A 17556-nucleotide genomic window follows, 5' to 3' on the forward strand; every position below is an offset into this window, starting at 1 on the left:
CCCTCCTTCCTCCTCCCTCTCAGGGAGAAGCTGCTCTCCTTCCTGTTCTCTGTGAAGCAGCCAGATGGGTCCTTTGTGATGCACATAGGAGGAGAGGTGGACGTCAGGTGAGAGTTGAGCAGCCTTCCATCACCATGGTTTCACTGTTAGTGGAGCAGACATCACTGATATGTGATAAAATTTGAGCGAGAGAAACATTGTTATCAGTCACATGTGCCGAATACAACAGTGAAATGCTTATTTTCTCATTCTGTGTCTTGCTCTCTCTCTCTCGCTCTGTCTCTCTCAATTCAATTCAATTTGCTTTATTGGCATGACGTAACAGTGTACATATTGCCAAAGCTTATTTACAATATAAAAAAAAAAATGAGAATCAAAATTGTCAACGGGACAACAGTAACAACAATAACCAAGTGTCAAAATAACCATACATTGAACAATAACAATAAACATACAGTAGAAGACATGTGCAGGTTGATTGGTCTGTCAGACACTGTCCCTCAACTTATGGCAGGCAGCAATGTAGTGCGCTGCCAACCCACAGCTCTCTGCGTCCTCCCCCAACAGGACGGGTAGCCTATTCTCATCAGAGGGTTTCAAATTTGTGGAAATTAAACTCTCTAATTGTTTTATATTTTTTACATTTTGTCAGGAAATGCAGCTCTGTCTCGGGTTCTGCTGTTGTGTGGTGGTTGGACAGCCTTTCCTCTCTGTCTTTCTGTTTTTCTCCCTCGGTTTCTCTCTCGGTTTCTCTTTCTTGGTCTGTCTCTCTGTGTTTTAGGAGTACGTACTGTGTATTAAGCCCTACCTCTCTGTGTTTTAGGAGTACAGTCGTGGCCAAAAGTTTTGAGAATGACACAAATATTAATTTTCACAAAGTCTGCTGCCTCAGTTTGTATGATGGCAATTTGCATATACTCCAGAATGTTATGAAGAGTGATCAGATGAATTGCAATTAAATGCAAAGTCTCTCTTTGCCATGCAAATTAACTGAATCCCCCCCCAAAAAATTCCGCTGCATTTCAGCCCTGCCACAAAAAGACCAGCTGACATTATGTCAGTGATTTTCTCGTTAACACAGGTGTGAGTGTTGACGAGGACAAGGCTGGAGATCACTCTGTCATGCTGATTGAGTTTGAATAACAGACTGGAAGCTTCAAAAGGAGGGTGGTGCTTGGAATCATTGTTCTTCCTCTGTCAACCGTGGTTACCTGCAAGGAAACATGTGCCGTCATCATTGCTTTGCACAAAAAGGGCTTCACAGGCAAGGATATTGCTGCCAGTAAGATTGCACCTAAATCAACCATTTATCGGATAATCAAGAACTTCAAGGAGAGCGGTTCAATTGTTGTGAAGAAGGCTTCAGGGAGCCCAAGAAAGTCCAGCAAGCACCAGGACCGTCTCCTAAAGTTGATTCAGCTGCGGGATCGGGGCACCACCAGTACAGAGCTTGCTCAGGAATGGCAGCAGGCAGGTGTGACTCCATCTGCACGCACAGCGAGGCGAAGACTTTTGGAGGATGGCCTGGTGTCAAGAAGGGCCGCAAAGAAGCCACTTCTCTCCAGGAAAAACATCCGGGACAGACTGATATTCTGCAAAAGGTACAGGGATTGGACTGCTGAGGACTGGGGTAAAGTCATTTTCTCAGATGAATTCCCTTTCCGATTGTTTGGGGCATCCGGAAAAAAGCTTGTCCGGAGAAGACAAGGTGAGCGCTACCATCAGTCCTGTGTCATGTCAACAGTAAAGCATCCTGAAACCATTCATGTGTTCGGTTTCTTCTCAGCCAAGGGAGTGGGCTCACTCACAATTTTGCCTAAGAACACAGCCATGAATAAAGAATGGTACCAACACATCCTCCGAGAGCAACTTCTCCCAACCATCCAGGAACAGTTTGGTGACGAACAATGCCTTTTCCAGCATGATGGAGCACCTTGCAATAAGGCAAAAGTGATAACTAAGTGGCTCGGGCAACAAAACATCGATATTTTGGGTCCATGGCCAGGAAACTCCCCAGACCTTAATCCCATTGAGAACTTGTGGTCAATCCTCAAGAGGCAGGTGGACAAACAAAACCCCACAAATTCTGACAAACTCCAAGCATTGATTATGCAAGAATGGGCTGCCATCAGTCAGGATGTGGCCCAGAAGTTAATTGACAGCATGCCAGGGCAGATTGCAGAGGTCTTGAAAAAGAAGGGTCAACACTTCAAATATTGACTCTTTGCATCAACTTCATGTAATTGTCAATAAAAGCCTTTGACACTTATGAAATGCTTGTAATTATACTTCAGTATTCCATAGTAACATCTGACAAAAATATCTACAGACACTGAAGCAGCAAACTTTGTGGAAATTAATATTTGTCATTCTCAATACATTTGGCCACGACTGTACGTACTGTGTATTAAGCCCTACCTCTGTGTGTTGGAGTACGTACTGTGTATTAAGCCCCACCTCTCTCTCTGTGTGTTGTAGGAGTACGTACTGTGTATTAAGCCCTACCTCTCTCTCTGTGTGTTGTAGGAGTACGTACTGTGTATTAAGCCCTACCTCTCTCTGTGTGTTGTAGGAGTACGTACTGTGTATTAAGCCCTACCTCTCTCTCTGTGTGTTGTAGGCGTACGTACTGTGTATTAAGCCCTACCTCTCTCTCTGTGTTGTAGGAGTACGTACTGTGTATTAAGCCCTACCTCTCTCTCTGTGTGTTGTAGGCGTACGTACTGTGTATTAAGCCCTACCTCTCTCTCTGTGTGTTGTAGGAGTACGTACTGTGTATTAAACCCTACCTCTCTGTGTGTGTGTTGAGGGAGTACGTACTGTGTATTAAGCCCTACCTCTCTGTGTGTGTGTGTTGTAGGAGTACGTACTGTGTATTAAACCCTACCTTTCTCTCTCTCTCTCTCTGTGTTGTAGGAGTACGTACTGTGTATTAAACCCTACCTCCCTCTCTCTGTGTTGTAGGAGTACGTACTGTGTATTAAACCCTACCTCTCTCTCTCTCTGTGTTGTAGGAGTACGTACTGTGTATTAAACCCTACCTTTCTCTCTCTCTCTGTGTTGTAGGAGTACGTACTGTGTATTAAACCCTACCTTTCTCTCTCTCTCTGTGTTGTAGGAGTACCTACTGTGTATTAAACCCTACCTCTCTCTCTGTGTTGTAGGAGTACGTACTGTGTATTAAACCCTACCTCTGTGTGTTGTAGGAGTACGTACTGTGTATTAAACCCTACCTCTCTCTCTCTCTCTCTGTGTGTTGTAGGAGTACGTACTGTGTATTAAACCCTACCTCTGTGTGTTGTAGGAGTACGTACTGTGTATTAAACCCTACCTCTCTCTCTCTCTCTCTCTGTGTGTTGTAGGAGTACGTACTGTGTATTAAACCCTACCTCTGTGTGTTGTAGGAGTACGTACTGTGTATTAAACCCTACCTCTCTCTCTCTCTCTGTGTTGTAGGAGTACGTACTGTGTATTAAACCCTACCTCTCTCTCTCTGTGTGTTGTAGGAGTACGTACTGTGTATTAAACCCTACCTCTCTCTCTCTCTCGCTGTGTGTTGTAGGAGTACGTACTGTGTATTAAACCCTACCTCTCTCTCTCTCTCTGTGTGTTGTAGGAGTACGTACTGTGTATTAAACCCTACCTCTCTCTCTCTCTGTGTTGTAGAAGTACGTACTGTGTATTAAACCCTACCTCTCTCTCTCTCTGTGTTGTAGGAGTACGTACTGTGTATTAAACCCTACCTCTCTCTCTCTCTCGCTGTGTGTTGTAGGAGTACGTACTGTGTATTAAACCCTACCTCTCTCTCTCTCTCTGTGTGTTGTAGGAGTACGTACTGTGTATTAAACCCTACCTCTCTCTCTCTCTGTGTTGTAGGAGTACGTACTGTGTATTAAACCCTACCTCTCTGTGTGTGTGTTGAGGGAGTACGTACTGTGTATTAAACCCTACCTCTCTTTCTCTCTCTCTGTGTTGTAGGAGTACGTACTGTGTATTAAACCCTACCTCTCTCTCTCTCTGTGTTGTAGGAGTACGTACTGTGTATTAAACCCTACCTCTCTCTCTCTCTGTGTTGTAGGAGTACGTACTGTGTTTTAAGCCCTACCTCTGTGTTGTAGGAGTACGTACTGTGTATTAAACCCTACCTCTCTGTGTTGTAGGAGTACGTACTGTGTATTAAACCCTACCTCTCTCTCTCTCTCTGTTGTAGGAGTACGTACTGTGTATTAAGCCCTACCTCTGTGTGTTGTAGGAGTACGTACTGTGTATTAAACCCTACCTCTCTGTGTTGTAGGAGTACGTACTGTGTATTAAACCCTACCTCTCTGTGTTGTAGGAGTACGTACTGTGTATTAAACCCTACCTCTCTGTGTTGTAGGAGTACGTACTGTGTATTAAACCCTACCTCTCTGTGTTGTAGGAGTACGTACTGTGTATTAAACCCTACCTCTCTGTGTTGTAGGAGTACGTACTGTGTATTAAACCCTACCTCTCTGTGTTGTAGGAGTACGTACTGTGTATTAAACCCTACCTCTGTGTGTTGTAGGAGTACGTACTGTGTATTAAACCCTACCTCTCTGTGTTGTAGGAGTACGTACTGTGTATTAAACCCTACCTCTCTGTGTTGTAGGAGTACGTACTGTGTATTAAACCCTACCTCTCTCTCTGTGTTGTAGGAGTACGTACTGTGTATTAAACCCTACCTCTCTCTCTGTGTTGTAGGAGTACGTACTGTGTACTAAACCCTACCTCTCTGTGTTGTAGGAGTACGTACTGTGTATTAAACCCTACCTCTCTGTGTTGTAGGAGTACGTACTGTGTATTAAACCCTACCTCTCTGTGTTGTAGGAGTACGTACTGTGCTGCGTCAGTGGCGTCTCTCACCAACATCATGACACCCACACTGTTCCAGGACACGCCCACATGGATCGTCAGGTACTGTAGTACAGAGCTCAGACAGACATGAAATAAGTGGTCTGTCTGGCTGGCTGGTGTTCCTTTATATAATAAACATTTCAGTTATATCATAAGAATAGTACAGTCGTAATGGGAGTTAAATGGACTGTAATAATTACAAGGGTTTGGTCCCCTATACTTTAGAAAAATAACTTCGTAGTGATTGTGTTTACTCAGTTCTATAGAAAGACAGTGAATACCTACCATGATGTCTCCTTCCTGTCCTCCTCATGCCTACTCACTGTCAGCTACCATGATGTCTCCTTCCTGTCCTCCTCATGCCTACTCCCTGTCAGCTACCATGATGTCTCCTTCCTGTCCTCCTCATGCCTACTCACTGTCAGCTACCATGTTGTCTACTACCTGTCCTCCTCATGTCTACTCCCTGTCAGCTACCATGATGTCTCCTTCCTGTCCTCCTCATGCCTACTCACTGTCAGCTACCATGTTGTCTACTACCTGTCCTCCTCATGTCTACTCCCTGTCAGCTACCATGATGTCTCCTTCCTGTCCTCCTCATGCCTACTCACTGTCAGCTACCATGATGTCTCCTTCCTGTCCTCCTCATGCCTACTCACTGTCAGCTACCATGATGTCTCCTTCCTGTCCTCCTCATGCCTACTCACTGTCAGCTACCATGATGTCTCCTTCCTGTCCTCCTCATGCCTACTCACTGTCAGCTACCATGTTGTCTACTACCTGTCCTCCTCATGCCTCCTCACTGTCAGCTACCATGATGTCTCCTTCCTGTCCTCCTCATGCCTACTCACTGTCAGCTACCATGATGTCTCCTTCCTGTCCTCCTCATGCCTACTCACTGTCAGCTACCATGATGTCTCCTTCCTGTCCTCCTCATGCCTACTCCCTGTCAGCTACCATGATGTCTCCTTCCTGTCCTCCTCATGCCTACTCACTGTTAGCTACCATGATGTCTCCTTCCTGTCCTCCTCATGCCTACTCCCTGTCAGCTACAATGATGTCTCCTTCCTGTCCTCCTCATGCCTACTCCCTGTCAGCTACCATGATGTCTCCTTCCTGTCCTCCTCATGCCTACTCACTGTCAGCTACCATGTTGTCTCCTTCCTGTCCTCCTCATGCCTACTCACTGTCAGCTACCATGTCTCCTTCCTGTCCTTCTCATGCCTACTCACTGTCAGCTACCATGATGTCTCCTTCCTGTCCTCCTCATGCCTACTCACTGTCAGCTACCATGTTGTCTCCTTCCTGTCCTCCTCATGTCTACTCACTGTCAGCTACCATGTCTCCTTCCTGTCCTTCTCATGCCTACTCCCTGTCAGCTACCATGTTGTCTCCTTCCTGTCCTCCTCATGCCTACTCACTGTCAGCTACCATGTCTCCTTCCTGTCCTCCTCATGCCTACTCCCTGTCAGCTACCATGATGTCTCCTTCCTGTCTTCCTCATGCCTACTCCCTGTCAGCTACCATGTTGTCTCCTTCCTGTCCTCCTCATGTCTACTCACTGTCAGCTACCATGATGTCTCCTTCCTGTCCTCCTCATGCCTACTCACTGTCAGCTACCAAGATGTCCTCCTCATGCCTACTCACTGTCAGCTACCATGTTGTCTCCTTCCTGTCCTCCTCATGTCTACTCACTGTCAGCTACCATGATGTCTCCTTCCTGTCCTCCTCATGCCTACTCACTGTCAGCTACCATGTCTCCTTCCTGTCCTCCTCATGCCTACTCACTGTCAGCTACCATGATGTCTCCTTCCTGTCTCCCTCCAGCTGTCAGAACTGGGAGGGGGGTCTAGGGGGCGTCCCTGGGCTGGAGGCCCATGGTGGGTACACCTTCTGTGGGACGGCTGCCATGGTCATCCTGGGAAAGGAGCACATGCTGGATCTCAAGTCTCTGCTGGTGAGTCACCATCATCACAGTTACACGTCTTGTTTCCTTTGGTTCCGATTTGTGTTATGGACTATAACACTTTATAAAGATAGTTATACATCATTTTGAACAGGGATGCTTTGAGCCAAGCTTTGCTTTCAGTTCTATCCAGACCTCAAGTCTCCAACACTCCTCTTTTCTGAACTGAGTCAACCATTTAGCTACAGCACTGCGTTCAGTTCTATCCACTACGCCACTCACACGTCCAATGTCACTGTGTCCTCTGCAGAGGTATCCCATGTCACTACTTCCCCAGAGAACTGATTTTCTTGATCAGCATTTGACTGAAGTGATAGTGTATTTGGAGGATGCGCAGAGGCCGTTCGGTCAAAGGTAGTACACTATATAGGGAAGAGGGTGCCATTTTGGACTCCGCCAGGTCTGTAAAGAGACACCATGGGCTGACGTGTAGATCAATCCCCCAAAACTACCAGAACAGTAGGAACCCTCAAGCACCGCTCTCTCCGCCGGTCGGCACCTCTCTCTCCGCCGGTCGGCACCTCTCTCTCCGCCGGTCCGCACCTCTCTCTCCGCCGGTCCGCACCTCTCTCTCTCCGCCGGTCGGCACCCTCTCTCTCCGCCGGTCGGCACCTCTCTCTCCGCCGGTCGGCACCTCTCTCTCCGCCGGTCGGCACCTCTCTCTCCGCCGGTCGGCACCTCTCTCTCCGCCGGTCGGCACCTCTCTCTCCGCCGGTCGGCACCTCTCTCTCCGCCGGTCGGCACCTCTCTCTCCGCCGGTCGGCACCTCTCTCTCCGCCGGTCGGCACCTCTCTCTCCGCCGGTCGGCACCTCTCTCTCCGCCGGTCCGCACCTCTCTCTCTCCGCCGGTCCGCACCTCTCTCTCCGCCGGTCCGCACCTCTCTCTCTCCGCCGGTCCGCACCTCTCTCTCTCCGCCGGTCCGCACCTCTCTCTCCGCCGGTCGGCACCTCTCTCTCCGCCGGTCGGCACCTCTCTCTCCGCCGGTCGGCACCTCTCTCTCCGCCGGTCGGCACCTCTCTCTCCGCCGGTCGGCACCTCTCTCTCCGCCGGTCCGCACCTCTCTCTCCGCCGGTCCGCACCTCTCTCTCCGCCGGTCCGCACCTCTCTCTCCGCCGGTCCGCACCTCTCTCTCCGCCGGTCGGCACCTCTCTCTCCGCCGGTCCGCACCTCTAAGCTCAGCTCTCAGAACAGGTCCTATTCACTAGACACTAAACAGAAGAGAACTGACAAACTGGGAGGGAATTTGTTCTATAAGAACAATGTTTATGTTTTCATATTTTAACAACAGTTGGAGAGTGAAACCCGTCGAGCTTTCTTCCCCAGCTTCAGAAACAGAGACACGACTGAGGACTCCAGCTGGTACTTAAACCAATCAGTCCTCGTGCTTTGGAAAGATTCCCAATTAGCCGTTGCTATAGCAACCGCGTCCACATTTTCTCAGTTTTGCAAATATCAATTCATGTTAGACCCTCTCTGATAGGAACCTCGTGGGATTTCATCATCTGGCTAGTTTCAAAGAGCAGAAAGGCTGGATGAACTCCAACCGCTCTCACTGTGTACGCCGCACGGCATTTACACTATGGCTGGCTGGATAGAAAATGGCTGCCTTGCTGGACTGTAGGTAAAATGGCGTCAGTTTCTCTCATTGTGATAAGGCTCTTTAGTGATGATAATAATGCCGCCCTTACTCTCTCTCCTAACTCTTACTGCCTCTCTCTCTCCTGCTGTACACTCTCCTTCTCCTCTCTCCTTCTCCTCTCTCTCTCCTTCTCCTCTCTCTCTCCTTCTCCTCTCTCTCTCCTTCTCTCTCTCTCCTCTCTCTCCTTCTCCTCTTCTCCTTCTCTCTTCTCTCTCCTTCTCCTCTCCTCCTCTCTCTTTCTCCTTCTCCTCTCTCCTCTCTCTCTCTCCTTCTCCTCTTCTCCTTCTCTCTCCTCTCTCCCCTAGCGGTGGGTGGCCAGCAGACAGATGAGGTTCGAGGGAGGGTTCCAGGGTCGCTGTAACAAACTGGTGGACGGCTGTTACTCCTTCTGGCAGGCTGGGCTGCTGCCGCTGCTACACAGAGCCCTCTTCAAAGAAGGTATAGTAACCACATTTTAGAGTTTAGCTAGCGACAGTATGAACCCACTTATACTAATAAGTCGCTCTGGCTAAATGACTAAAACGTAGATGTAGTTAAGCCTGGGTGATATGACCTTCAAATCATATCTAAATGTTTTTCTAACTTATAGGCGATTCCCAATGTATATCTAGATTTATTTATTTTTTCTAAATAAGCTTTGTTGTACAATTTAAAGGTAAAATACACTGCATTTTAAACAGTAAGCAATAATGGAATGAATCCAGGACTTGTGACATCTTCCACAACCATAAAGACCCACTAATAATTAAATGATTTTATCAAAATTGTTTTAACCTGCTTTTATTTTTATTTTTTTGCAATAACCACTGATCTGGATTTCAAGTCTGTCTATGAAAGTGCACTTTTTTTGTTACAAATGTAACTAGAACCACGCGTGTAATGCACGTTGACTAATAATAACTACCTTCTTCTAGTAGGCATTAGGCTGTAGAAAATGAACCCCCGGTCTCATCAACAATCTCTCAAGCCCACATGCTAGTGAATAGCCGGCTCATCTTTTATATTTCAACTGGACTCTATTTGCTAACAACAAGGTTGAATTATGAACACACCGTGCTGTCCGTCTCCAACTGTGTTGAACAACATGTTAACCTGTCCACTTTGAGATGTTGGCCTAATGTCTCAGAATGAGAACCATTTGCCAATTCCTTATGTGTGTTTTTATTCTTATTGCACATATATAAAACAGACTAGACAGCTGGTATAACAGTCTTTGGCTAAAATGATGCTAGCGGTACGTGACACCCCAAAGCCGCCCGCGTCACACTGAGCATTCATTTTCCACAATCAATGTTCATTGATATTCTGGTTTTAGTAGTGTCTGTTCTGTACGCAACTTGAGGAGTTGAGACATAAAGGGTATCAGTAGAAAAGGTGACTTCTCCCCCATTACAGTAAAATAATGTCTCAGTGTGTTTTGGTGTCCAGATTCTGTCGGACCAAACCTCAAATCCAAATAAGGAGTTGAAACCGCTTGTTAGAGAGGAGGATGTGATCTCTCAACTTTGTTGGCGTGAGAAGCAGAGGGAGGGGGGCTTGGCGTGAGAAGCAGAGGGAGGGGGGCTTGGCGTGAGAGGCGGGGGGAGAGGGGCTTGGCGTGAGAGGCGGGGGGAGAGGGGCTTGGCGTGAGAGGCGGGGGGAGAGGGGCTTGGCGTGAGAGGCAGGGGGCTTGGCGGGGGGAGGGGGCTTGGCATGAGAGGCGGGGGGCTTGGCGGGGGGGGGCTTGCTGTGAGAGGCGGGGGGAGAGGGGCTTGGCGTGAGAGGCGGGGGGAGAGGGGCTTGGCGGGGGGAGAGGGGCTTGGCGTGAGAGGCGGGGGGAGGGGCTTGGCGTGAGAGGCGGGGGGAGAGGGGCTTGGCGGGGGGAGAGGGGCTTGGCGGGGGGAGAGGGGCTTGGCGTGAGAGGCGGGGGGAGAGGGGCTTGGCGTGAGAGGCAGGGGGCTTGGCGGGGGGAGGGGGCTTGGCATGAGAGGCGGGGGGCTTGGCGGGGGGGGGGGCTTGCTGTGAGAGGCGGGGGGAGAGGGGCTTGGCGGGGGGAGAGGGGCTTGGCGTGAGAGGCGGGGGGAGAGGGGCTTGGCGTGAGAGGCAGGGGGCTTGGCATGAGAGGCGGGGGGCTTGGCGGGGGGGGCTTGCTGTGTGTAAACCAAAGAGGAATAGGCAAAATGAGAAGTTTCACACTCGCTAAAATAAGGCCCATGGCTTTATTATGGACCTGAGCTTGTCGCCCGTCTTCCCGCCTTTAGGACAACGACTCCCATTGTCAGGGCGGACACGTGCATCTGGTCATTATACTGGATACAGATCTCTGGTGTGAATGGGAAGGTGCACAGAGGAGCGAAAGAGACGAGACCAAAAATACAACCAGAGAACAAGCGGACGTAAACACTCATAAAAACTAAAAAATAACAATACCTCGATCCTTGCTATACAGGCATTTGGAATATCATGCAAAAACGTACATTTTAATTCATTGAATGAATTTGATACATCGCCCAGCCCCAAAATGTATTGTCACAAAGACCGGGTACAGTAACTTCAGAAAGAATTCAAACCCCTAGACTCTTTAAAAAAAAATAACATTTTGATTTGTTACAGCCTGAATTTAAAATGGATTAAATTGTGATTTTTTTTTTTTGTCACTGGCCTACGCACAATACCCATAATGTTTGTTTTGTAGGCAGTTTATTCAGTACGAGAGCAAGGTAATGTTGATAAGGTCTTCATTGGGTAGCATGGGTACCCCCTGTACATGGCCTCGTTATTGTATTTTTTTTATTGAATATCTGAAACGTACAATATACTTGCAGAGAAGCCGCTCAACAACTACACCAGTCCTCCAACAGCCTCGTTATTGTTATTTTATTGTTGCTCTTTAATTATAATTTTTTTAAACCTAATTTAGTAAATATTTTCTTAACTCTTGCACTGCATTGTTGGTTAAGGGCTTGTCAGTAAGCATTTCACGTTAAGGTCTACCTACACCTGTTGTATTCAGCATTTCACGGTAAGGTCTACCTACACCTGTTGTATTCGGCGCATGTGACAAATCCGATTAGATTTTTGCATACAGCTCCATTCAGTGCATAGTAATGCCTAACTTGGCTCACTAGTACTATATAGTATCACAGTAAGATACACATAACAGCAACACCATCTATTGTCTTGACGACATCTCGTAGCATCAACAACAAATGAAGAGAACTCCTCCTCGACTCATAAACAGGAGAACTGGGATTAAACCGGTAAACACATTACAATGGTAATAAAAAACTATAACTGTGTTGTTATCCCAGCACCTTCAATAGGAATCAACGTTAAAGTCCATAAGGAAACTACTCTAGTCTGCTTCCGTCTTCTTCATTTTGTTTTTCATATTTTGTATTTATTTTTTTACCCAAAAAAATATATATAAGATGATTATTTTTTTTTTTTGATTATACAACAGTTTCTGGAGTTTCTCACAGGCAGCCGGATATTTTCTCTGGTTCTGGTTTCTCAGAGCTAGATCTTCAGGAAGTGAGGCTGCTTCCATAACAGCAGCCTGTTGTTCACCACCCGCTGGGGTCCCGGGTTCGTTCCAATGGTCCCCAGTCATCCTCGGGCCTCTATGACTGAGTGGCCAGAGTGGATTTTGAGTAGAAAGTCAGTGGTTAACATGTCAGGGATGAAGACCTTGTTTCCTTTTGAATATCAGTCCATCTTCTGTGTTGAGATCCTCTTTGTACGTCCAGAGTTCTTTCAGTGTTACTCACAACCTGTTTGGTTCCAGGCCAGCCATTTTGTTGATTTTGCGTGCAGAGCCTGAAACAATGGGTCCTGGGAACAGTGTACTTTGACTCTATTGTTTTTAGTGGAGAATGTTGACATCACTGGTGTGATCCATCCTGTTCCTGGTCAGTTGTGGCCAGGCCCACAGCGTAGACCGTGGCTGGTGTTTGCATTTTGTCTGTTCCCCCTAGGGTTCGAGCTGTTCTGGACAGGAAGACAGCTACATGTAATTCTTTGCCATTGTTGTATTGCACGTGGGTATCTTAGCAACGTTCTCTGTAGTCGCTTGGGTGTTGTGAGTGGGGATTTTGTTTGAAGATGGGCTCAAAGCGGTTTGTGGTCGCTGTGTATTGTGATGAACGCTCTGCCGTGCAGATACTGGTCAAACTTGTCACATTCAAAAATAATGGCGAGACGTTCTTTCTCAATCTGTGCATATCTTTGTTCTGAGTCAAATGTTCTGGAGGTAAGTGCAACAGGTTGTCCTGTCTGTGGAGGGGCTGCACCCAAACCTGTCTCACTGGCATCACACTGCGCTGTGACTTCCTCATTCAGGTTGTAGTATTTGAGCACTGGGTGTTTGTGACTGTTTGATAGCACGACGCAGCAGCTGAGACTGTGGTAGCCATGTCCGTTCGATGTCCTTGTCAATCGGTCTTCTGAGCGGCTCACACACATCAGATGGACGGGGAATTCATTTTGGAAGATAGTTCACAAACCCTGTAGTGACTTGACGTCGAGTGGTGTACCGAACGATAGTTCACAAACCCTGTAGTGACTTGACGTCGAGTGGTGTACCGAACGATAGTTCACAAACCCTGTAGTGACTTGACGTCGAGTGGTGTACCGAACGATAGTTCACAAACCCTGTAGTGACTTGACGTCGAGTGGTGTACCGAACGATAGTTCACAAACCCTGTAGTGATTTGACGTAGAGTGGTGTACCGAACGATAGTTCACAAACCCTGTAGTGACTTGACGTCGAGTGGTGTACCAAACGGCTGTTATTTTCTCTGGGTCAGGTGAGAAGGTGACCCGTGTAATGTCACACTAGGTAGCTTTAACCAGAGTTTTTAAAAACATTTTATTCAGCTTCAGGTTGACATCTCTTGCTCTCTGCAGGAGAGCTGTGAGGTTTCAGTCATGATCTGCCATCAACCTCTTCGTGTTTGTTTGTTTGTGTGTGTGTGTGTGTGTGTGTGTCTCACCACATCCATAGGATAGAATGTCATCCGCGATCACATTCACTTCTTTTAGTCCCTGTAGTGCTTCCCCACTGTCTGCGCTGGTAATCGTCAGCTGCTGGCTTGATTCCAAATGGCATTCTCAGACATCTATACCTGCCTACAGGTGTCCAGGAAGTAGTTAGAGAGCTGCTCACTTCATCAAGTTTGGCTTGCCAATATCCATCTTTGTCATTGAGTACTGAGAATACCCTTTGTGTTGGATATCTCTGGTAGAATCTCTTCTAATGTTCGGCATCTGGAAGTGTGATCTCAGTTAAGGTTTTGTTGAGTGCGCTAGGGTCCGTGCATATTTGGGGTTTGTCAATGACAACCATGTTGTTAATCCACAGTGTTGGCTCTGTTAACTTTCATGATGTCTGCGTTGTCCTTTGAATGTATGGCCTTTGTGGTCCTTTTTTCCTTTCGGTGGAATAGGTGTCCGTCTTGGTAGCTGCTGCACAGGTCCGGCTGCATTGTCTGCTGCTAGGTGTAGCTCTCCAGGAAGGCAGGCAAGACCATCCAACACGTCCTTGTACTTGGACATTATCTCCTCAGTGGATGTGTTGCTTGGGGTGTTGATGTGATGTAACACTTGGCTGTGGTTCCCATGTAGTAGGCTGAGTCTTTCACACGTGTCAGCTGACAGGAGAGGAAGCTGGCATGGTTCCCATGTAGTAGGCTGAGTCTTTCACACGTGTCAGCTGACAGGAGAGGAAGCTGGCATGGTTCCCATGTAGTAGGCTGAGTCTTTCACACGTGTCAGCTGACAGGAGAGGACGCTGGCATGGTTCCCATGTAGTAGGCTGAGTCTTTCACACGTGTCAGCTGACAGGAGAGGAAGCTGGCATGGTTCCCATGTAGTAGGCTGAGTCTTTCACACGTGTCAGCTGACAGGAGAGGAAGCTGGCATGGTTCCCATGTAGTAGGCTGAGTCTTTCACACGTGTCGGCTGACAGGAGAGGAAGCTGACATGGTTCCCATGTAGTAGGCTGAGTCTTTCACACGTGTCAGCTGACAGGAGAGGAAGCTGGCATGGTGCCCATGTAGTAGGCTGAGTCTTTCACACGTGTCAGCTGACAGGAGAGGAAGCTGGCATGGTTCCCCTGTAGTAGGCTGAGTCTTTCACACGTGTCAGCTGACAGGAGAGGAAGCTGGCATGGTTCCCCTGTAGTAGGCTGAGTCTTTCACACGTGTCAGCTGACAGGAGAGGAAGCTGGCATGGTGCCCATGTAGTAGGCTGAGTCTTTCACACGTGTCAGCTGACAGGAGAGGACGCTGGCATGGTTCCCATGTAGTAGGCTGAGTCTTTCACATGTGTCAGCTGACAGGAGAGGAAGCTGGGATGGTGCCCATGTAGTAGGCTGAGTCTTTCACACGTGTCGGCTGACAGGAGAGGACGCTGGCATGGTGCCCATGTAGTAGGCTGAGTCTTTCACACGTGTCGGCTGACAGGAGAGGACGCTGGCATGGTGCCCATGTAGTAGGCTGAGTCTTTCACACGTGTCAGCTGACAGCAGAGGAAGCTGGGATGGTGCCCATGACCTGAAATTTGATATGAAACATTTGTCCACCATGATCTGCTTTGAGATTGCATCAGTGTGCCGTCATAAAGCTTTACTGTAGCTTTGCTGGGTAGCAGAACAGTAATGCCGTCCTCCGTGACTCGCTGTAGTTCCCCATAGTTTGACATTGACTGTTGATCCTGTGTCCTTGTGGACGTTTAATTGTATGACTGGGGTCGTATGTCAATGGGTCATCGCTGAGTGGAGCTAGTTTAAGGTTAATGAACCATTTTGTTTGCCTTTTCTTCCACAGAGTTAACCTGTGAGATGACCCACATCTGTTTGGTCATCTGACTCATTGTGTTGAGGTATGTGTTTGTTTACAAACTCTGGCGAAGTGGTTTGGTTTGTCACATGCTTCACAGGTGACACAGTATGCTGGGCATTTGGCTTTGGCATGTACTGAACCACAGTAATGACATGGTAAGTTGTTTGTCAGTCTATTTTTGTTAGTGTCCCCTGTCAACTCTGTGTGTTTACGACCATAGGTTTGGCCTTTTTATTGTGACTGTGTCTTACAGTAGGTATAATGTCTCTGGTTCACCTCAACCAATGTTTCCTGATTTTTATTTTATTTTTTATTTTATATATATTTTTTTTTTGCATTTGTGCTGGTTCACTTGAACGACACACGTCTATTGCTTTGTTCAGGTTCTCTGAGCGAGTTCACGCAGCTTTGTCTTTTAGTGCCTGTCACGGACTAGTCCCTCTCGTAGTTCACGTGTCTGCTAGCTTGCTCGGCTGTTTCACATAGACTTTGTTGACGAGCGTTAAACGTGTACCTTTTCGTAGAGCACATATTTGGACGGCTGAGTGTTTCTGTGGCGCCTCTGTAATGTTTACCAGGTCAGTTCTCTCTGCTTCCGCTGTAAGATATGACATTCCTTCCCCATCACGGTTAGCAGAGTTATTATACGGACTTTTGCTTCCTTTTCGTCCAGACCTGTAGCATTCTCGTTGTTTAGAGCACAATGGGGAAACGACGTCCAAGTTGTATGTATCGCCCTTTATGACCACAGGCTCTGGTATGGGAATTACCAGGTAAGCCATTGTTGTCGGTTGTTATTTATTTTGTATTATTTTTTTGTAGCTGGGTAGCTAGTTGGCACTTCCCTTCCTCCTGTTCATTTCTCCGTGTGTCGTTTTTGATTCGTCAAGGATCATTTTTTGGGGGTTTAGACTTCTGCCATGTTTTGTATGCTGATTATTCAGTACAAGACCAAGGTCATGTTGATTTAGAAGGTCTTCACTATCAGTGTAGCATATGTACATCTCCATTCAGTGCATAGTAATGCCTAACTTGGCTCACTAGTACCATATAGTATCACAGTAAGATACACATAACAGCAACATCATCATTTTTAATGTTTACCAGTTTAATTAGAAATTAGTATTAATTAGTATCCTACCCCTTTTTGTTATGGCAGGCTTAAATAAGTTCAGAGAGGCAGGTAGACCGGCGGACCAACCGACAGACAGACAGAGAGGCAGGTAGACCGGCGGACCGACCGACAGACAGGCAGGCGGGCGGACCAACTGACAGACAGAGGCAGGCGGACAGAGAGAGAGAGAGAGGCAGGCAGGCAGGCGGACCCACAGACAGAGAGGCAGGCGGACAGACAGAGAGGCAGGCAGGCAGGCGGAGCCACAGACAGAGAGGCAGGCGGACAGACAGAGAGGCAGGCAGGCAGGCGGAGCCACAGACAGAGAGGCAGGCGGACAGACAGAGAGGCAGGCGGACAGACAGAGAGGCCTGCGGACAGACAGAGAGGCCTGCGGACAGACAGAGAGGCCTGCGGACAGACAGAGAGGCAGGCGGACAGACAGAGAGGCAGGCGGACAGACAGAGAGGCAGGCGGACAGACAGAGAGGCAGGCGGACAGAGAGGCAGGCAGGCGGACCGACTGACTGGCCTAATTTGGCACATTTTCTACTACCCCGGTCTGAAAAGTACTAGCCTCTGGCTACCTTCATCTCATATAATTAATAGAATTGGTTTTGGAGTTTTTGTTCATTTCTGGTTGACCAACAGGGGACTCTACATTGAGCCTGCAGAAGTGGATGTTTGAGCAGCAGGCGTTGCAGGAGTACATCCTCCTCTGCTGTCAGAACCCTGCTGGCGGGCTGCTGGACAAGCCTGGCAAGTATGTACCCTACACACACACTACACACACTACATATACACTACATACACACTACATATACATACAGTGCCTTGCAAAGATATTTATCCCCCTTGGTGTTTTTCCTATTTTGTTGCATTACAACCTGTTATTTAAATTGATTTTTATTTGAATTTCATGTAATGGACGTACATAAAATAGTCCAAATTGGTGAAGTGGAAAAAATAACTTGTTTCAAAATAAAATAAAACGGAAAAGTGGTGCGTGCATATGTATTCACCCCCTTTGCTATGAAGCCCCTAAATAATATCTGGTGCATCCAATTACCTTCAGAAGTCACATAGTTAGATTGCACACAGGTGGACTTTATTTAACTAAGTGTCACATGATCTGTCACAT

The 17556-nt window shown here is 47.6% G+C and overlaps 1 protein-coding gene across 2 annotated transcripts in view; it reads left to right on the top strand.

Moving 5' to 3' along the window:
• LOC139555971 (protein farnesyltransferase subunit beta-like) overlaps nucleotides 1-17556 on the top strand; it is a 42778-nt gene that overhangs the window by 15743 nt on the left and 9479 nt on the right. For both annotated transcript variants that reach the window (XM_071369393.1, XM_071369395.1), the window contains 5 exons: nucleotides 24-107; nucleotides 4849-4935; nucleotides 6703-6832; nucleotides 8787-8919; nucleotides 17067-17178. In XM_071369393.1, coding sequence (XP_071225494.1) covers nucleotides 24-107; nucleotides 4849-4935; nucleotides 6703-6832; nucleotides 8787-8919; nucleotides 17067-17178 — 546 coding nt within the window. The remainder of the gene's footprint in view (nucleotides 1-23; nucleotides 108-4848; nucleotides 4936-6702; nucleotides 6833-8786; nucleotides 8920-17066; nucleotides 17179-17556) is intronic.

The sequence above is a fragment of the Salvelinus alpinus genome, chromosome 27, assembly GCF_045679555.1.
Source record: "Salvelinus alpinus chromosome 27, SLU_Salpinus.1, whole genome shotgun sequence".
Taxonomy (NCBI): Eukaryota; Metazoa; Chordata; class Actinopteri; order Salmoniformes; family Salmonidae; genus Salvelinus; species Salvelinus alpinus.